Source organism: Lampris incognitus, chromosome 18, assembly GCF_029633865.1.
Source record: "Lampris incognitus isolate fLamInc1 chromosome 18, fLamInc1.hap2, whole genome shotgun sequence".
Taxonomy (NCBI): Eukaryota; Metazoa; Chordata; class Actinopteri; order Lampriformes; family Lampridae; genus Lampris; species Lampris incognitus.
The window spans coordinates 38,193,770-38,215,686 of record NC_079228.1 but is presented as its reverse complement, the minus strand read 5'-3'; the positions used below and the strand labels follow the sequence as shown (position 1 = coordinate 38,215,686).

The 21,917-nt window shown below is 46.4% G+C and overlaps 1 protein-coding gene across 1 annotated transcript in view; it reads left to right on the top strand.

Moving 5' to 3' along the window:
• Window positions 1–21,917, top strand: part of LOC130128449 (glutamate receptor ionotropic, kainate 5-like) — a 175,608-nt gene that overhangs the window by 99,874 nt on the left and 53,817 nt on the right. Inside the window, exons 12-13 of the mRNA XM_056298057.1 lie at window positions 5,131–5,238; window positions 7,206–7,409. Of these exons, the coding sequence (XP_056154032.1) occupies window positions 5,131–5,238; window positions 7,206–7,409 (312 nt within the window). The remainder of the gene's footprint in view (window positions 1–5,130; window positions 5,239–7,205; window positions 7,410–21,917) is intronic.

Genomic DNA, 21,917 nt, shown 5'->3' with positions numbered 1-21,917 from the left:
TGATGGCAGTGGATCAGGTTTCTTTTGCACCTCACTGAGAAGTCGATGTAACGCTGTTCTCTGTTCTGCTGACTAGTTATAGTAAAATAGGGGATTTTGTGTCATTTGATTTTTCTCCTCTCTACATCATTGTAGTCCTTTCTCTCCTAAGTAATGGCTTTTATATGTAGATTAGTATGCAAATTGGCTGACAACATCATCACAGGAGTTCTGGTGACTTTTTGCTCCCAACAGAAGCCTGTTAACACTGTTCTCCCATCTCTTCGCTGAAAGACTTCTAATGAGGGCTCACACTGTGTTTATCTTCACCGACCACAACTTCCACAAAAGATATTACCCAGCAGTTGTTTTCCAAGATAGTAATGAAGCAATAATTAAATCAAAACCCACCTCTGTAGACAAAAACTATGATAAAATACACAATGAGTTTTGATTCGGGGATCGTCGTCTTGTCATCGGGGGAAAAAAAGGATGTTAATGAATGTCTTGGGGGGGGGGGTTTGTTTGTTTTTTTAAAGATGAAATTATCAATATTCTGGAGGGGTTGGTGTCTTGCTAAAAAGCACTTTAGTTGTGGCAGGATACAATCTTGCGACCTCTCACTGTAGATCACGCTAGGCCACACACCCCGAAAGGCTTCTTGCACTGTATAGCATCAGAAAGTGATTGTTGATGCTTAGAAGGAAACTGGGATGAAAAACCACCGCAGAAACAGTTTCTCTTATCTGGAAATTAGAATGAGGGCTGAGATGAGGGAGGCTGTTGAGATTTATGTGTGCTGGTCTGTAGTGATTTTTGGTTGCTAGGAGCATTGTCCATTTCTACTGCTTTACACAAGAAAAACCGTTGCCTATAGACCACTGCCTTCAGTACCCATTACAAGCACCCCACTGAAGAGTAAAGTTCAGAGGTCAATTGTGGTCAGCGTGGGCTCAAATGATGTCAGTGGCCAAGGTTAATTAATCCTGCTTTTAAAAGCAAGGGAATGGTTGGAGGGTTATTCTTCTTAGATTAAAATCTGTCTAAATCATTTGATGACTTTGTTATACATGAAGTGGCAAGAGGTCACATGGAAATAACAGTAAAAACTGTAATTATTCATTCACATTACGTGGAAAATAATACCAAAGCATGGAAGGATGAAAGCAAAGAATGTTGGATGCACTCACCAGAGATGTCATTTTAAACATTTTAAACTTTAAAAATAATCTGAGATGATTACTCTATTGTTTCACTTGGTTTTCCCACATAAAATGTATAAAAATTTTAAAAAATCTGAAAAAGGACCGGAAGCACATCTACTCTTTCTCTTTCATTGAGAAATTTAGGATCTATAAATATGCAAATATCACAGGCCCCGTCCACCACTGCTGCTTGCACTAGGTTGGCCTGTAAAAGAGCAGTGCACATTTATATGGCTAGTGTTAGAGCAAACATCGGAGAGATTCAGCCATACATGTTTGAGCCTCAGTCAGACTCAGACTCTGTTGTACACCAAAATCAGCAGCTAGCTGATATCAGAATGGTGAGTGTAGTTATCATCTTTTATTTGTTTATGTTGTTTGTTAGCTTGTAACAGGCAGTGGCTGATGCAATAGTGTTTGTGAAACGTACAGTAATATCTGCTATGATATTACAGTGCGTTCACGTTGTCATCATGTAATTATATACCAGAGGTCTTAACTGGCGGCCTGTCCAGGGTGTCTCCCCGCCTGCTACCCGATGACTGCTGGGATAGGCTCCAGCATCCCCGCGACCCTGAGTAAGGATAAGCAGTTTGGATGATGGATGGATGAAGGTCTAATCAAAGTATGCAGAAAGATACATTCCATCTGGCTGAGATTTTTATATTACGTGTAATATCTGTTTATCTTGATAGCCAAAAAAGATTTGCCTGGGAACTGGCTCATTGGCATTAGTCTTAAAACTCAAAACCACCGGGACATCAGGGTGAGGCGCACGGAAGTTTGTTTCTGAGAGTTTTGTTTGGGACCAAGTGTGGAAAGCACCAGAAGGGGGAACGCCCTACCGCCACCGGCTCCCAACGCTGCTGTCGCCACTCCATCAGCTTTCAGAACGTGCAATGATGGGTGCCTTTAGTGGCCCCGCCGAGCCTGGTCGTGATCGAAGCCTGGTCGTGATCGAAGTCCAGACTAGAAAGGAGGTTTACATTGCACACTGCACTGACTTTCTGTGAAACGACAAACCTCAGGCCGCCGTCATAGTTTCTTACCACTGAAATTTCAAATGTTAGCTAAATACAAAGTTTACAGTTTTACTATTACCGAAAAACTAGCAGCAGCTAGCAAGAAGCTAACGTCGTTAATGCTGTTTATAAATCACAGAGGAAATATGTTACATGCAGAAAGCTTTCATTTGACTGCTGGTTGAGTAAAAGAAATGCATAACCTACATACTGACTCCTGCTGGCTGTGGCAGTCCCAGGATGAATAGTCGGCACGGCATCAGACTTCAAAACTAATTTCTAGTGAAAACCCAGTGGCTTTTGCATTAGCTTATGGATACACTCCTCACTGAAATGAGCATTGCAAATACGCAGTCCCTCCAGGTTTGTAGGTATGTGAGCCACATGTCTGTAAATAAATTCCAACCATTTCAGCAGTATAGTGGGATATTTTTGGTAAATCGTGGAAGGAAGCTCCAGGGTCCGGTTTACATCCAAAAACTGCACACTCCACCATGTCTGCTGTCAAAACTTCCACCATGCTAATGCAAACTCACTCTCTGTACTGACAAGTCCGCCCTGTGCAGGAGATCTCAGGTCTCTTGGCCCACCCGGCATTTGCATATTAGATATTGGCTTTTGGATTTGTGATGTAACTGGGGTACGTTTGAATTTCAGATATTAGGGAAGTGCACAGACAGCTCCTCCTCCAGTAGAGGATTGTGAAAATGCCGCTGTAGTGACAAACTTTACACAGATACAAGTCAGTAAAGTCGAGGTCAGACATTTTACGGGACACAAACATAAAAAAAACACATTTTTTGTGTGGAGGGGTACTTTAAATGAGGTGGGTTGATGTTAAGGTGCCAGTAAAGACTGAAGGTACCCAGGTTACCCATGGGTCCTGGAAAACCAGGACATTTATAGGCTAGCGTTCCAGTCATACATAACACCTGGAAAATGATCAAATTGATCACATATACTACAAATATCCTCTCAAAATGGAAATTATAACCGATATTAATAGATGGGGGATTTTCACTGGGAGTGGTGAAGAAGGACAGGATTAGGAATGATTATATTAGAGGGACCGCTCATGTTGGACGGTTTGGAGACGAAGCAAGAGAGGCAAGATTGAGGTGGCTTGGACATGTGTGGAGGAGAGATGCTGGGTATATTGGGAGAAGGATGCTGAATATGGAGCTGCCAGGAAATAGGAAAAGAGGAAGGCCAAAGAGGAGGTTTATGGAAGTGGTTAGGGAGGACATGCAGGTGGCTGGTGTGACAGAGGAAGACGCAGAAGACCGGAAGAAATGGAAACGGATGATCCGCTGTGGCGCCCCCTAACAGGAGCAGCCGAAAGTAGTAGTGGTAGATTAATAGATGGGGGTGGCACGGTGGCGCAGTGGTTAGCGCAGTCACCTCACAGCAAGAAGGTCCTGGGTTCGAGCCCCTGGGTAGTCCAACCTTGGTGGGTCATCCCGGGTCGTCCTCTGTGTGGAGTTTGCATGTTCTCCCCGTGGCTGCGTGGGTTTCCTCCGGGGGCTCCGGTTTCCTCCCACAGTCCAAAGACATGTAGGTCAGGTGAATTGGCAGCACTAAATTGTCCCTAGGAATGAATGGGGGGGGGGGGGGGGCTGTGATGGCCTGGTGGCCTGTCCAGGGCATCTCCCCCGCCTGCCGCGCAATGACTGCTGGAATAGGTTCCAGCATCCCCGTGACCCTGAGAGCAGGATAAGTGGTTAAGATTACGGATGGATGGATTAATAGATGGAATTTAATTTCTTACATAAATATCAGTTCATATATAGATTCAGTAAAGATGAATATCTTACCAAGACTTTTATATTTATTCCATTTGGTACCTATTGAAAAACCAGAACAGTATTTCTTGGAGTGAGATAAAATTATTTCTAGATTTATTTGGGCTGGGATAAAAACAAGAGTAAGATATAAAACTCTACAATTATCAAAGGAGAGGGGGGGATTAGCCCTTTCATGCCTGAGGGGTTATTATAGAGCAGCTCAGATTCAGCCACTAGTGGGCTGGTGTAAACCCAGCTATAGATGAAGATGGAAGGAGATAGAAAGTTCAGTGGGTAAGGGACTACCAGTTAACGCGTTAGTTGGGGTCCCCTCATTAAATAGTAATCTTTCAGACCCCAGTAATCCTTGGATAAGTAGTTCCCTAAAGATATGGACTGAAATAATTAAAAGGCACCAGATGAAGGGCAGGACTGAAATGTTCAAATGGTTTGCCTATGAGCCGAGCTTCATGCCCAGTAGATATGACACAAGGTTTAGAAGCTGGACTGGAAACGGTTTTACTGCCTATTGCACACTCTTAAATCAAGGTACGGTTTTGAGCTTCCAGGACCTTAAGCACAACTTCAACCTGCAAAATCAGGATCCCTTTAGGTACTTACAAATCGGAGGTTTTATTGGCGAGACATTTCCAAAAGATGACACCACAGGGGGAAAGGAAATCCTTGATATTTTTCAAAAAGCCCATAAAGATGCTACTTACCAAAAAACAATATCTAAATTATTTGTTGTTCATGTAAGAGATGGATCCTCCCCTTGTTGTGGTTGCCCCCCCCGATTTTGCTTTTTTTAGTGTGTTTTGTGTCCAGTTGGCCCATCTATCGTTAAAATAAAACCTAATAAAAAGTAAATGATAAAAAATAAACAAAATGAGCACAACAGGCATTGACACATCCAATGTAACATCACTAAATAATCAACAAAAATAATCTTTTCTGCTTTCTTCCTACAACAAATGCCCTTTTCTCTCCGTCTCTTTACTGTCATTCTTCCTCATCTCTCTCCTCCTCCTTTCTCCTCACCTTTCTGTTTCTTTCTCCTCTCCTCTCTCTCCATCCTCCCGTCCTTTTTCCCTCTCGTTCCTGATCACGTCTTCTCTCCTTGTCTGTGTGGACGGACAGATCGGTATCTGGTACTCCAACAACACACTGGCCATGAACTCCACTTCTCTGGACCTCAACACCTCGGAGACTTTGGCCAACAAGACGCTCATCGTCACCACCATACTGGTAAACACACACTCACACACATATCACAGAGTGACACGTCACGACTGTAATGGGACAACACAACAACTTCAGCAGTTGGTCATTTTGTCCTTACAGGGAGAACGAGTAGGATTTTCTTAAAAAGCAAAGTGTTGGCTCTAACAAAGATCACCACGTACGACCCGCTGGATGTGTGCGGCGGTGTCTGTCCCTGCGGAGGCCCTGCCCCCTGTATCTTCTTATTTGTGTTATTTTGCTGTTTACGGGACGCTTCTGGGCGTCAACCGCTGGGCAGCGGGACTCTATAAAAACATGGCGACCGGGTGCCAGATCGAGATCGTAAGCACGCTTCCAAGAGGAAGGTACGACAGTGGCGGACATAGCGCCGAAAAGACGCAAATGTAGCAAGGCAAAATGCCAAGCGGACAACGCTCATTCCAAAACGAGTGAGTCTGGGGTTGGCTTTCACTGAGGGAGGGGATGGGGATGAAGAGCGGCGTGGCGTTGGCCTGTACACTGGGATGTGTTCTGGCAACTGCGGTCAGGGGGCGTGTCCTTCTGGTGACGTTGAGCCGGGGGGAGGGGCAAACTTTGAATGTTGTGTTTACAAACCGCAACCAACAAATCCTACTCGTTCTGCCTTTAACATGAGACGTTGTAAAAATGGCAGTTCTGGCCAGATAGGTCCATTTTTACGTGACAGGATTTTTCATCTATTTCATAAAATACACCAAAAAAATAATCAAAAACAAGTATATGCAAATATATGCAAGTATATACTCCAAGTATATTTTTACTTTAAAGATGAAATAAAATAAATAAATAACAGCCATTTTGTCAAACAGCATTCTGTCTGTCTGTGAATGTTCTCATTCATCCAGGTCATGGTTATCCGAAGGAGTTGAATCAAGTGCAACTGGACTTGGTATATATCTGTGAAGACGTTTCGCCTCTCATCCAAGAGGCTTCCTCTGTTTGTGCCTTTCTGACTAGACCAAGCTAGTCTGACTGGCTGGTGATGAGACTCAGAATTTATCCTCTTGGAGTCATTGTCAGAGCTAATGATGTCCATGGCTCTTTGTCTCCCGATGTTTACCAACGTCCGTCGCTAACAGAGCCATAGATATGAGTGGCTCTCGTCAGAAAGGCACGAACTGAGGAAGCCTCTTGGATGAGAGGCGAAACGTCTTCACGGATATATACCAAGTCCAGTTGTAGCAATCTGTCTGCATGTTCTCCCCATGTCTGCATGGGTTTCCTCCCACAGTCCAAAGACATGTAGGTCAGGTGACCCGGCCATACTAAATTGTCCCTTGGTGTGAATGTGTGTGTTGGCCCTGTGATGGCCTGGCGGCCTGTCCAGGGTGTCTCCCCGCCTGCCGCCCAGTGACTGCTGGGATAGGCTCCAGCATCCCGCAACCCTGAGAGCAGGATAAGTGGTTCGGATACTGGATGGATGGGTGTTTACAGAGCCTTTTTGTGTGTCCTTTGTCATTTTGTTCAGTCTCACATAAGACAGAATAGGTAAGAAACTGAAATTTTGGCCTCGCCACCTTGTGTTTGACATAATTCGAGGTGGGACTCTGGTGCAGACATAAAGAAAGCTCGAAAGCGGTTCAAAAACTGAAAAGGCCTTTGCTTGGCAGTATTGACGAGAGTAAGAAAACAGGGCAGAACTTACAAGCCCAGCATGGCAACTGTTGCATGGGTCAAAACTCAAGATGAGGCGGGGTAAATACCAGTGAGCTGGGCAGACACGACAAGAGACCCTGGAGTTAGACATGACAAGAGTTATTTGACAACCTGGCAAGCAGGTAATGAAAGAGCAGATATGGTGCCGGGATTAATCCTGATGGGGAGCAGGTGAGTGGTCATGAGAGATGCAGTACGAGGATTAGCCAGAGGAGGGAGGCACAGAGGGCATGAACGTGACAGTTTTATGAATATTTCCATCAACAAATTCCAATTCTGCCGACTCCCTCCACCAGGAGAACCCATACATCATGCGCAAGCCGAACTCGGCGGCGCTGCGGGGGAATGAGCAGTACGAGGGCTTCTGCGTGGACATGCTGAGGGAGCTGGCGGACATCTTGAAGTTCTCCTTCAGGATCAAGCTGGTGGACGACGGTCTGTACGGCGCCCCAGAACCCAACGGCAGCTGGACCGGCATGGTGGGGGAGCTCATCAACCGAGTGAGTGATGAAAGAGGAGGAGGAGAAAAAGATGAGGAGAGGCGGTGAAAGGAGACAAGGGGGCAGAAGAGAGCTGAGGTGAGGAAAGGAAAGGAGAGAAAAGGAAAGCAAGAAGTGAAAGGAAAGGAAAGAAGCAAAAAAGGAAAGAAGGGACAAGGAAAGGGAAGCAAGGAAGGGCTTTGCATAGGAAAGGAGAGGAGAAAAGAAGGAAACGAGAAAAGGTGGGTGAGGAAGGGGGAGGATGAGATGAGAGAGGGAAGAATAGAATAACTGCCGCAGACCAAGAAGTGTCAGAGAATAATAGAGCAGAGAAAAAGTGAAGAGGCAAAAACAGTGGAATAAAAACAACAGAACCCAGCAGAGAGAAACAGGCTGTCAGATGGGCCATAACACACACACACACACACACACACACACACACACACACACGACCTTCACCACCACCTACGCTTCTATTTATCGTTACCTCTCTTGCTCTCTCTCTCTCTCTCTCTCTCTCTCTCTCTCTCTCTCTCTCTCTCTCTCTCTCTCTCTCTCTCTCTCTCCTGTTTTGCAAGCGCCTCTCTGTGACTTTAATTAGACTCAACTTGACTTAAGTACCGCCGCGTTCACTGGGGAAACTGACCGACCAGGGAGGCGGGGCCTCAGCGACACCTCTTGATGCCTCCTCCCGTGTTGGACCCACGCCTCCTCCGAAGCCTTCCAACACTTGTGTAATTGGCTCACCCTGGTTTGCGATTAGGAGGACCGCCCTCACAGCCGGGGCAGCGAGCCGGAGCCTCGCACACATCAGCCCACCCACCGCCACCTGTTGCCATAACAACCAGCAGAGAGTTGATGTTGGTGTGAGTGTAATGGCGTAGTAGCAGTTACCAGAGTGTGTGTGTGTGTGTGTGTGTTTCGTTTGAAGGCGTGGTTTTTTTGTTTTTTTGTTTTTTTTTTGTTTGTTTTTTTTTTTGCTTTTTCCCTTTCCTCCCCCCAACTGTATCCGGCCAATTACCCCACTCTTCCGAGCCGTCCCGGTTGCTGCTCCACCCCCTCTGCTTATCCAGGGAGGGCTGCAGACTACCACATGCCTCCTCCCATACATGTGGAGTTGCCAGCCACTTCTTTTCACCTGACAATGAGGGGTTTCACCAGGGATACGTAGCACGTGGGAGGATCACGCTATTCCCCTCCATTTCCCTCTCCCCCCTGAACAGGTGCTCTGACTGACCAGAGGGGGCGCTAGTGCAGCGACCAAGACACATACCCACATCCGGCTTCCCACCCGCAGACACGACCAATTGTGTCTGCAGGGACGCCCGACCAAGCCGGAGGTAACATGGGGATTCGAACCGGCGAGCCCCGTGTTGGAAGGCAACAGAATAGATTACCACGCCACCCAGACGCCCTTTGTACAATTTTTTGCACGAGTTTGTGTATGTGTTTGTTCGAATTTGGAGGCTTCTGTATTGTCTCCCCGCTGATTACACCAGTTACATAAAGCTTGATAGATAATGATGATGATGGGGATAATGGCCTGCTTATAATGGAGCGTGTGTGTGTGTGTGTGTGTCTGTGTCTTTGTCAGAGTGTAAAGAGGCAATAGGGGTGGGCATGGAGAAAGTACGAATGCCATTAACAGGCTGATCAAGTGTCTGTCATTAATTACACTGGTGCGTTTCAATTACTGTCTGGGATCTCCTGCATGGGTGGACAGACACAGGATCACACAAAAACACCGACAAATAGACACACAAATGCACACACACGCACACAAAGTGGGATTGGGGCCCTGCATCGGCACGTGTGTGTGTGTGTGTGTGTGTGTGTGTGTGTGTGTGTGTGTGTGTGTGTGTGTGTGTGTGTGTGTGTGTGTGTGTGTGTGTGTTGAAACTCGGGTTTCTGTGCAGACTCAGACCAGCACGCCTGTTCACATGACCGATGCTGATTGGTCGAGCAGGAAAGGATGTCCAGTAGCATGATGTCAAAACCAAAGAAAAACACAAGCAGGGACAAACCGAGCTGACATAATAGACAGAGACACAACATATAGCAGAAGTCATGAGAAAGTCAGGGGTTGTACTCTGTATACTTGTTGTGTGTATTTGCCGTGTTTCTGGTGGCAGATTTCGTCGGCTGTTGCTGTATCATTTGGTCCTGTAAATGTGATGCTGCCCTCCCAGGGCACCAGGGTTACATGCATATATGTAGACATGCACACATCATGCATATGCACCCCCCCCCCTTACCCCTCGCGAACACACATGAGTACTCGCAACTGTACCGAAGCAAACAAACACCTGAATACATGAACTGCATGTGAGCTTTGCAGCCATGTTCTATTCTCATATAAACCAAACACAAATTACAGGTGCTCGTCATCTCTCTGTCTCTCGCCCTCGCTCTCTAGTTTCTCTCACATAGATACCTGATTTTATGGATTTAATCCCTCCCTCCCTTCTTTCTCCAGATAGACACAAACTCACACAGACACAGAAAACTGTCTGTGTGACTTGGGTAGAGTCAACAGGGAGAGATGGTTTTAGAGAGAGAGAGAGAGAGAATTTGAATTTGAAAATGCCCTTATTAGACAATTACAAGGTAAAAACTAAGACAGTGTGTGTGATAGAGGGAGAGAGAGAGAGCACTCTAAGGGGCTTAAGTGGCTGATGAAAGTGAACGAAATTCGCTTAAGTGTCTGCTCGTTAATCAATTAAGCATTAATTAAGGAGCAGTGAGGTATCTGGGGTCCAGATAAATGCTCTGCTATGGATCAGCTCTCTCTCTCTCTCTCTCTCTCTCTCTCTCTCTCTATAAAACCATCTCTCCCTGTTGACTCTACCTAAGCGTTAATGAGGTTTCTTAATGACTTAACGAGATCTCTCAACCTTAATCAAAGCGGGCAGTTGTACTCATAGGGGTTAAGGGGTGATTCCACTGTAAACATTCAAGAAGAATTCTCCTTGCACCACCCAGAAGATTGGGGGGGGGACAGATTTCTGTTAAAATGATGCGTGTTTTTCAGGTAAGAAGCGGTGGCTTGTTTTCTCAGTGATGGCCGTCGTGTGTTTTAAAGTTGTATGGTGGCAATTCAGAGACCTGAGAAGAATCACCAAAGACGGGGTGGTACCCCTCCCGTCAAAGGTGGACGCCGTTGTGAACTTCCCGCGACCGCTCACAGTCACATCCCTGCAGGAGTTCCTCGGCATGGCGAACTTTTACCACCACTTTATCCCATGAGCTGCTCAACTCATGCGACCCCTGTACAAGGCCCTGAAAGGAAAGGCCACCAGACACATTGCATTGTGGACTGGTCCAGAGAGGGACAAGGTGTTTGTGGACGCTAAGACTGCTCTGGCTGACACAAAAATGCTGGCGCACCCATCACCCAAGGCTCCAATCGCCATTACCACGGATGCTTTAGATTATGCAGTTGGTGTGGTGCACAAGCAGTGGGTGAACAGTGCTTGGCAGCCGCTCACTTTCTTCCACCGAGAGTTACATCCCAGCAAACTGAAGTACAGGACTTTTGATTGAGGGCTCCTTGCCCTCTACCTCACCATTGGGCCCTGCTGGAGGCCCGCCAGTTTACAGCATTTGTGGACTACAAACCACTGGCGTTCGCCATGGCCAAGGTGGCTGAGCTGTGGCCCACCTGCCCTGGAGAGGAAGATATTCCTGGCAAATATGTAGCAGGCAGGACCGCGACGGCTCAAGTTCATGGTATAAGCTGTATATGATGTTTTGCCTAGCCCAGCAAATCTCCATCTCTGGGGCAAGATTGATTCTCCATCATGTCCTCTGTGCCCTGGAAAAGGTTCACTCAAGCACATCCTCAGCAGCTGCCCATCAGCCCCGGGGGAGGGCTGTTACCGCTGGCGACGTGACCAGGTGCTGAATACAGTGTCAGAGGCCATATCCAAAGCTGTGGCCAACAACAAGCAAGCCCGCGGACAGAGGAACATTGCCTTTGTCAGGGCTGGTGAGCAGCCTCAGTCACAGCCCAGATTAGCAACCGGTCTCCTCACCTCTGCATCAGACTGGGAGCTGCAAGTCAACTTGGGGAGGGGGGCAGGTTCCCAGACCATGTTATGACAACTTCATTGAGGCCAGACATAGTGCTATCATCAACCTCTTCAAAACAGGTGCTTCTTACAGAGCTGGAAGGCTCTCCAAATTCTGCTGCAATCTGCTCATTCCCTCCATCTCTGGGGGGTACAACTTCCTCAGCCTGACTTACTACTATTCCCGGTAGGTCATCTCTAACTTCTTCCAGTGTTTGTCCTGGCTCCACAGCTCTGCAGCAGTGATTGAGGTGATACCAAACAGTTGTACCTTCAACCTTGAGTGCAGTGGGAGTTGTCAAAATTACCTTAGGGTCCTTCACGTCTTGGCTCATTCCACTTTCTCTTGAATGTCTTGACATACACCCAGTCTCCGGGACTTATCTCCCAAAGATTGTCAGGGATGCTGCTTGTTCTCCCCTCAGTGGCACCTTTAACCTGTTGGAATATAGCTTTGTGTTAGATGTTGTACATAGTTGATAACTCTCTTTGAAACTGCTCAAGCAGAGGTCCATTGTATTGCCCTATGAGATATGGTACTGGCATGGGTCGACCCATTAGCATTCATGCAGAGTTAGATGCGTGCTTCTGTTAGTTTGCATTCTCATACTCATTGAAGCCAAAGGCAATACTTCCACCCAACTGATCTTGCTGTCTGTACATATCTTAGCTATTTTTGCTTTCAAGCTGCCATTAAGCCTTTCCACCATTCCCTGTGACTAGATGGCAGACACACCCAAATCGTCACCTAACCCCCAATGGTTTGGCTATACTCTTCATCATTTTTGCTACAAAATGTGGCCCATTGTCTGAACTAATCTTGTCTGGTATGCCAAATCTAGGAAACACCACTTTACACAAAAATGTTGCCACTGATTTCACATCTGGACTGTTTGTAGGTGTTGTTTCTACCCATCTACTAAACCTATCCACGACCACTGGCGTGTATCTTTTACCTTGAGCCCATTCAACATGTCCACATAGTCTATCATGAGATGTCTGAATGGTTCATCAGGTGGTAGAATATGTCCAATTGGCACTGAAAAGGCCTTACTGTTATATGTCACAGTCTAGTTTAAACTCAACCCTCACTCTTGTAATTAAAATTGCCCCTATTCTGAAATCTTCCCTTTCACGTACTATTATATTTGTACTGTGGCTCCAGACATAGCTTGGTGTCTTCTCCCAGTTTCTTATTTCAAATCTCCAGTTAGTCAGCTGATTCAACACATAAGACTCACTTTCCATTCATACAATTGCTAGCATATTCACACCACTTTGTACACCTTCACACTGTTCTGAGTTCTCCTCAGATTCTGGCCAGTGTCGCCGTCCTCTTAGTGACTTTATTTATGTAGTAACTACCTGTCAGTTCAGACAAGACAACAAAGCAAAACTATTCCCTATTATTCTCCTTTTCTCCTGTCTCTGATCTTACTGCCTGTAATACTTCAAGGCCAAAAGTATAATTCCTCCAGCATACACAGCACAAACAACAAACCACCACATTATCGTCACATTCAGCACTCGCTCAGTCATTTTATCTTTCCACCCACCTGCACATGAATTTGTTCTGGCCTTGACTCTCTCTTCCCCTCATGCACACAATATCACATCAGACCCTTTAGCAATTTTAGCAATTTTAGGTTCTTTAGAGGAGAGGTCAAGTAATGCTTTGGCCCAGGTGGACACACACTGCTTCATAGAGACAACCAACAATGCAGATTTTGTAAACAGGCTCTGCTTACCTCTTTTTGGTGGCCACTGTTGTTATGAGCTGCAGCCCGTGCCAGGCCATCCAGCTTCCCCAAACCTGTCCTGGCTGGCTTGCCAGTTCAGTGTGGGAGAATTTCTTGTCGGCACACGGTTCAAAGTTAGTCACTCAATGTCCAGTGCAATTACTCAATGTCCAATGCAATTACTCAATGTCCAATGCCTTCAAGTCTGATGTACATACGTTTATTAAATTAGCACACAAAAGGCACATCAACAAACTGAGCTGGTCCCCAGAGCAACTGAAGCAACCTGTCCAAAGCACACTCTTTTATACTGTAACTTAACTCCACCTATTGTGGAGCTTAACTTTAGACCACATCTTTGACTCTAGATCACATCCCACTATACACCAAATATTTTCTTAATAAGACATTGTTTTGGTTTCCAGAATCTAATGGTGTCTCAATCCTTTTAGACAACGTAGCCTAATCCTGTCTCAATCTTTTTAGGCAATCCTTTTAGGCAACGTGGCCTAATGTGGCCTGTTACACAGACTGTCATCTAGTGGTTTTAACAATATGCATAAATTCTTATTGTGCTGTTTACACCATTATTAACAAAGTTCTTACACATCTAATAAAAATCTGCAATAGTTTCCATTATAATACAGCATTTGATTCTTGGTTAATAAAAATAATCATACATTATATGAAAATAAACCTATTGATTCTTAACATCAAGACAAATTATTTTCCACACCTGCTCAAACAAATCAATCTTTTGACAAACGTTTTTAAGTGTTTTTGATGTATCAACTTGGTTTTCTGAATTGTTGGTGAGCTAAAAACAAGATTCAGACAAGCTAACCAACGTAAGTAATGTTAGCTACTGAACCGAGAATGTGCAGTCAATACAGACCTACTTCCAGTTACAAACTGAAGACAATGATTCCATGTCATTCTGTTCACAACAGTCACACAACAGCCCCCCCCCTTTCTCCCTAATTGTACTTGGCCAATTACCCTACTCTTCACATCCTGCTTCCCACCCGCAGGCCGTAGCCAGTTGTGTCTGTAGAGACGCCTGACCAAGCCGGAGGTAACACAGGGATTCGAGCCGCTGACCCCCGTGTTGGTAGGCAGCGGAATAGACCGCTACATCAGTGACACCGTGTGTCATTGTTGTGAAACGCTGCTTTAACTATTTCTTAAAAAAAGTGTTTCTGCGGTTTACTTAGGCTTAACCTTCATCAAAAGGAAGCCAGCGAAGACTGATTGAACAGTTTGAACTTCCAGAGAAGCCACATCTTGAACATTTCAGGTTGAGTTTAAAGGGAGAGATTGACACACTATATCATCAAACAAAACTCCTACTCTCAGTTGTCCCATTGTTTCATGGATCTTCCTTAGAAACAGAACAAAGTTTAGTCTTTTTGAATAGTGAAATGTTCCTGCATTTCAAGGGATGTTTTAATGCACAATGAGTGCATACATTTTAGTATGGGTGGCTCTGGGGTCGATGGCGTTCTGCTCAACCCATCATGCCTTGCGGGGAATTGACTAGCTAACCTTGGCCGTGACAGCGCCGAGAACTCGCCATCAAGCTGCACAGCGGAGCGGAGATTCACTGTCGCTCACAATGCATTCAGCAGACGCTTCTGACCTCCACAATGACTCCATCTGCACAATAAAGATCAATATTTCATTAAAACCCACAGAATCACCGCAAAGGGTTTCCAAACAAATGAAACAGGGGTGCCGTTTTAACTGTGGCTGAAAAATGGCATCTTCAACCCTGCAGCAGAAGATGGCTGTTTAATTGGGAGACGAAGGTGTCTCCCGGTCACTGTTAAACCTGCCAGAATATCGTTCTCAGCAGACAGTCTTGGCACCTGCTCTTAGTCCACCAGCAGGGCTCCCATTAACCTTGGAAACACAGAAGAATAAGAAGCGATGTCGTTTTCCCGGGGAGGGGAGTGTTACGCTAATGTTCGTTCATTCATACGTTCATCTTCAGCCGCTTCTCCGGGTTCAGATCGCGGTGGCAGCAAGCTAAGTTGGGCACTCCAGACGTCCCTCTCCCCAGCAACGCCCTCCAGCTCCTCCAGCGAGATCCCAAGGGCGTTCCCAGGCCAGATTGGACATGTAGTCCCTCCAGTGAGTTCTGGGTCTACCCCGGGGTCTCCACCCAGTTGGCCGTGCCCGGTAAACCTCCAGAGGAAGGCGCCCAGGAGGCATCCTGATCACACTGTGTTTCTTATATATGTAAAAATGTGTTTCTTAATATATGTGTTTCTTATATATGTAGCCTCATCACGCTAGTGTGTTTCTTATATATGTAAATATATGTTTCTTAATATGTGTTTCTTATATATGTAAATATGTGTTTGTTATATATGTATCCCAATTACGCTATTGTGTTTCTTACGTATAAGTAAAAAACACCAGCGAGTTCATGTTGTGGTAGTTGTGATTTCTTGAAATTTGCATGAAATATGTAGGTTATTTTCATTGTTTTTGTTTCTAGTGTACCTCACTGGAATATGCCAATAATACAGAGGTGGCAGGCAGGTTTCTGTAGGGGGTAAATGAGTGGGGGTGGGGGGACCTAGCTGAGCATGATATATGGACCTCTGTGGACCAGACTGGCGAAGCGCCGAGTGCTGGACCCGGTTCTACGCATTAGCTGTCATCCAACTCAGTCTCGCTTTATGGTGTTCATTCGTCCGTTTAAAACAACCAGTGTACTTCAAAACACACCCATCAAACACCAGCCGCCAAGCCTCCATCTGCGTGAACACCGTGTGTGTGTGTGTGTGTGTGAGAGAGTGTGAGTGTGTGATCTCTATAACAGTCCATTGTCAACCATGCCTCTTGAAGACTCTGTTTACCCGCCGTTCATCTGAACTCTCAAATCCCAACGGCAATAACACGGATGAGCCTTTTCCCCCACGGATGAAAAACATGAAGGCCTGATGGAGTGATGAGACCTCTCATTTCACTCTGCTCTCTTGCCCTGTTTCCATGGAAATAACCGGAAAATAGTGTTCGCGTGCACAGAGATTTGTGACCTTTGATCAAACAGCTTATGCCGAATAAGACCTTGACTCAGTAGGAGCTGTGATTCAGATGACTGTGTGCACGTAAATACTCCTTTATCTCTCTCTCTACCTCTCTCTCTTGCTCACTCTCTGCCTCTGTATTTGCCCTATCACTCTCGCAGGTCTGTCATCTCCCTGTCACTCCATTAGCTCTACAAATTCATGTTGACTCCAATATGCTCTCTACCTCTCTCTCATCCAGCTCCTCTCTTGCTTCATTGTTGACTGACCCCGTTTGCTCTCCCTGCCTTTCTTTTCTCAGACCTCTGCTGACCTCCTTGATCGCCCCTGTCTTCCCTCCTTCCTGTTTTTCCCTCTTTGATGTGTTCTTCTCATGTTTCTTCACCCGTTACCACTCCTCTGGCTTTTCTCATGCGTCATTGGTCAAGCTACAAGCTGTCTCGCTCTCTCTCTCTCCCTCTCCCTCAGAGGGACGCGTTTGTGGGCTATGGTTTTTTTCTGCTTTCTTAGCCTCTTTGCTTTTGGACTGGTGGTCTGTCCAGGGTGTCTCCCCACCTGCCGTCCAGTGATAGGCTCCAGCATCCCGCCACCCTGAGAGCAGGATCTTTGACAAGAAAAGCAAGCACGCCCAGCAGTAAAGTTTTCCGCTTTGCTCAGGTCCAGTGAGCCACGAGTACCTTTCGTAGGTGCTTGCCTGGAAATGCCGCACATACGTCTTCCCCGGTTGGGTCAGAGCCACTAACTGTGGGGTTGATCTGCCCATCTCCACAATCCTTTGCTTTCCCCCAAATGATCGTCTTGAAAATGGTGTGACTAATAAATCTGCCACCACATCTTTCATGAGTTCTCCTTGAGACTTTATTCTCATTCACAGCTAGCTAGCTTAGCTAACTAAATCAAAAACACAAATGCTAGCTAACATTCGCCACCAACTACTGCGACCTAGGCGCTGCTGCTGATTGGCTGAACAATCGATCACGTAGGCTGTATGCTGCGAAGGCCCTATGACGCTGTGCAAGTATAAAAGAATACTCCCATCCGCTACACATCAAAATCTGATTGGTTGAGTAATCCATCGGTCCAGTATTAACGCCTAACTTATTTAGATAGTGGAGACCTTCACTTGAGATACCGAAGGTGCTGGCAGGAGGAGTCTTCTCACACAGTTACAACAGAGGGGAAAAGCTGATTGGATGATTTTTTTTTTTTTTTTGGCTGAGAGACTGCAAGCAGAGCCTCCCAAATTCATATGTGTAGTCGAAATCAAAATCTAATGCGATATTAACAGATTGATTAGAAGATTGTATTATATTTTTGAAAGTGTTTTCCTTTTTCTATGGAATCTTAGGCCTTCACCGAAGGCCTAGAAGGCCCTGACGGTTTGCCGCAGTTGAAAAATGAAAGCATGACAGTGGGGCTGCTTCTTTTTTTCTTGTTCATGCTTTTCACCTTTTCGCTCCCTTTTCTTGTGGAGGTTCTGATGGCAGGTTCTCTTAATATAAAAGGGGTTGTTGACTATGTTAGACAAAATCTGAATGTAGTGTTTTTGTAAGAAACACAGTGATGTATGTAAATAATGAGGTGGACTGGGGACTCTGTTGGAGGGGGGGGGGGTTATTAGCCATGGCACAAAATATAGTGCAGCTGTAGCTATCCTCTTTGCACCAGGCTTAAAGGTTAATATTACCTCTCAAACGAAGTGGCCACAGGAAGGCTGCTAATGGTGATGGCTGCTATGGGGCGGGGGGGTATGGAGATTGTGTTTGTAATGTTTATGCACCAAATGTAAGGAGTGAGAGGGTAGTATTATTTAATAGACTAAAGCAGGAATTGTTAACCTTGAGTGCTGATGTGATGATGGTGCTTAAGGGAGATTGGAATTGCACTATTGACCATGCCAGAGATGGGCTGGGGAGGGCGGGGGGCACACAACTTCAGCAGTGGTGTTGAGAGACAATAGTGCAGAGTAGTGATTTGGTGGATACATGGAGACTAAAATATGGTGGTTCAGTGATAAGCACTCTCACCTCACAGCAAGAAGGTCCTGGGTTTGAACCCTGGGGTTGTCCAACCTTGGGGGTCATCCCGGGTCGTCCTCTGTGTGGAGTTTGCATGTTTTCCCCGTGTCTGCATGGGTTTCCTCCGGGTGCTCCGGTTTCCTCCCCCAGTCCAAAGACATGTAGGTCAGGTGGATCGGACATACTTAAATTGTCCCTAGGTGTGAATGTGTCGGCCCTGTGTTGGACTGGCGGCCTGTCCAGGGCGTTTCCCCGGGGGCATGCCACCCAATGACTGCTGGAATAGGCTCTAGCATCCCACGACCCCAATTGGGATAAGCGGTTTGAATAATGGATGGATGGCTGGATGCATGCATGCATGGAGACTAAAGTTTCCAGTAGGTAAAAAGTTTACAGGGATGACGGTGGTGGGGGATAAGGTTAGTGCAGCATGACTGGACCGATTATACATTTTTAGATGTCATAGTAACAAAATGATAAAGGCAAACATATGTTCTGTGGGTTTTTCTGATCACCACTTAGCGATGTTGCACGTGGTAATCTCCTGAAGGCCACATCAGTCTGCATATAGGAAGTTTAATGCAAAGCTCTTGCAAAATGTCACCTTTCGCACCAATTTTGGGATGTTCTGGCGGAGACAGAAAAAAGGGGGATTTTGAGTCCCTGAGTCAGCGATGGGATGTTGGTAAAGTACACTTCAGGCATTTCTGCCAGCAATACACAGCCTTCTCAACTGTAGAGGCCAAGAGAACACTGGTGAGTCTGGAGCAAAGTATAAGAGAGGTGGAGGCAGAGTTGTTTGCAGGGGATGATATTGGGCTGTGTGACAACAGGGCTGAGTTAAGCAGAGAACTGAAGGGGCTCCTACAGGACTGTGCAAAACATGTTTGTGAGAGCTTGGTTTTCGATGTTAAGAGAAATGGATGCAAGAAGTGCCTTTTTCTTTGGACTGGAGTGGAATGTGTCCGAAGACAGGCAGATGCATTGTTTACGTTTATCAAATGACAATGTCACAGGTGTGGTTGGGGAAATGAGGGAGGAAGCTGTCAGGTTTTATTATGATCTGTATGGTGCTGAGTAATGTTACCCGGTATGTACAGAGATGCTGTTATCTGAGCTCGCAGTTATCTGATCCGCATAAGGCTGCATTGGACTCTCCATTGTCATATGAGGACCCTTCCAAGGCCATACCCCAAGTGAATTTTGGTCGCGCTCTAGGGGTTGACAGCTTGCTGGTGGAGTTTTAACCAGCCTTCTGGGCCACCATTGGCCAGGACTTATTTTATGTCTTGCGTGAATGCATTGGGACAGGAGAACTGCCTTTGCACTGCCGTTGTGCAGTTCTTGCTCTCTTGCCTAAAAAAGGGGACTTGAATGACCTGAAAAACTGGAGCCCTGTGGCTTTGCTCTGTGTGGACTATAAGCTGGTTGCTAAATGCCTGGCTAATAGACTGAACAAACACATCAAGACTGTGGTGCACAGGGACCAGTCCTATGGTGTGCCAAGCATATCTATTATGGACAGTTTATTTCTAATAGGAGATATGTTGGACTGGTGTAGGACTAGTGACATCACTTTTGGGGCTGTGTCATTAGACCAAGAAAAGGCCTTTGACAGGGTGGACTATGGGTACTTGTTCAAGCTGTTTTGGGTTTTGGGTTTGACAGAGCTTTATTTCAATGGTTAAGATGCTTTACAATGGAGCAACATGTCTATTAAAACTGGGTGGGGGTCTTAGCATGCCTGTGCAGGTTGGTAGAAGGATCCTTCGGGGCGGCCCATTGTCTCGGCAACTTTACACCCTAGCAATAAAACCCTTTTTATATTTGTTAAGGAGCAGGTTGCAGGGTGTGTGCGCCCCACAGGTAGGGCTGAGGGAACCCCTTTTTTTGGTCTGCCTGTGCAGATGATTTGACAGTGTTTATCAGGGATAGGCAGGATAGTAACATGCTGCTGGAGCAGATTTTGGGGGATTACCAATGGGCTTCATCAGCCAAATTAAATTGGGCTAAGTATGAATCTTTGTGGTGTGGGGCAGGGATCCACACTGCCACAGCTACCGGGGGGGGGGGGCTTAGGTGGAGTCGAGTAGGACTCAAGGTCTTAGGGTTACATTTGAGCTCAGAGGGCTAGGTCACTAAAAACTGGGAAGGTGTCATGCAGAGAATCAGGGCAAGGTTAGGCAAATTGAAGTGGTTACTCACAGAGTTGTGTTACAGTGGGAAGGTTCCAATAATTAACATCTTGGCAGCGTCCTCCTGTGGCACCGGTTGGCAGTCCTTAATCCTTCTGGTAGCTGCTTAGCAGAGATCCAGAGGATTCTGGTGGATTTCGTTTGGTAGGGGCACCACTGACTGAAGGCTGCAGTTCTCTGCCTACCTATCAGTGAGGGCGGGCAGGGTCTGGTGGACCTGGAGAGCAGAGTGGCAGCTTTCCGACTCAAGGCAGCACAGAGGCTGCTGTATAAGAAGGATGTGTGCTGGGGGCCATCAGCTTGTGCAGTAATCCAGGGGACTGATGGTTATGTGCTGGACCGCCAACTATTTATAATGGATCAGGCTAAACTGGAAACTATGGGGATCTCGGGCATCTATATGTCAGTACTGAAGGCCTAGAGTCTGCTAGAAATTTCACGAGCTGAGGGGATAGAGCCAGGGCCATTACACAAGGCTGACTCTGCAGGCCTGGCACGACGCCTCATGAGGGGAAGCGTCTCTAAGCTGTGACACCTCTGGTCACATGAAAAAGGGGATTGGAAAGACATTAAAGAACTGGCACTACAAACAGGAGTGACATCATTGAGGCTCCAACAGAGGCTCACCGGAGGGTTGATGGAGACTGCCGTAGGCCGTCAAAGCCTGGTTGAGGTTCTTGCAGGGAAGAGGTACTCCAAGAGTTTCCCTCCATTAATGTCATAGCTAACACATGGCAATGGCAGAAAGAGGATGGGAGGCAGGACTGGGGAGGCTGGAGGACCTGGGGGGGAAGATTCTGTATGAGGTGGCCGTGAAGGTCAGATACCTTGGGAAGTTACAGGAGGTGAGGGAACAATAGTGGCAACTATCTTTCAGGGCAGGGCATGGTAGGGTTTAGGTGGAGGGGTTTTTACAAACCCCCTCTCGCAAAAAGAGCAGGGGCTTTGCAGTGGAGGGTGGCTCATGGGGCTTTGGCCACTAATGTTTTTCTCCATAGGGTGAATCCTAATGTGGGGGTGAGTTGCCCCTTCTGTAAAGCGCCTGAAACAGTTTTTCAACTTTTTGCTGAATGTAATCGTGCGACATCATTGTTTGACCTGCTTATTGATGGCATGTGAGGAGCTGGGGGTGGGCTTTACTGTGGGGCTGTACATCTTAGGGCTGATGTACTCACATAGGAACAGGGCAACGTGTATACATGTGAACTTTTTGTTGGCCAAGCTAAGGTTGCCACATGGCTTACAAGGAGGAACAGGGTGAGAGGGAGTGGGTGTGTGGATCCAGTTGCCCTATTCAGGGCACTTGTCACTGCACGCCTGAGAGCAGAATATGCGTATTACAGCTGGGTGAATAATACCGTGGGTTTCGAACATGTCTGGTGATGGGGAGAGCTGTATGTTTTGTTGGAGAGGGGGACTTGACTGTATGTTTGTAATGGTTGTTATGATCTATATGAATGTAAGCAGGG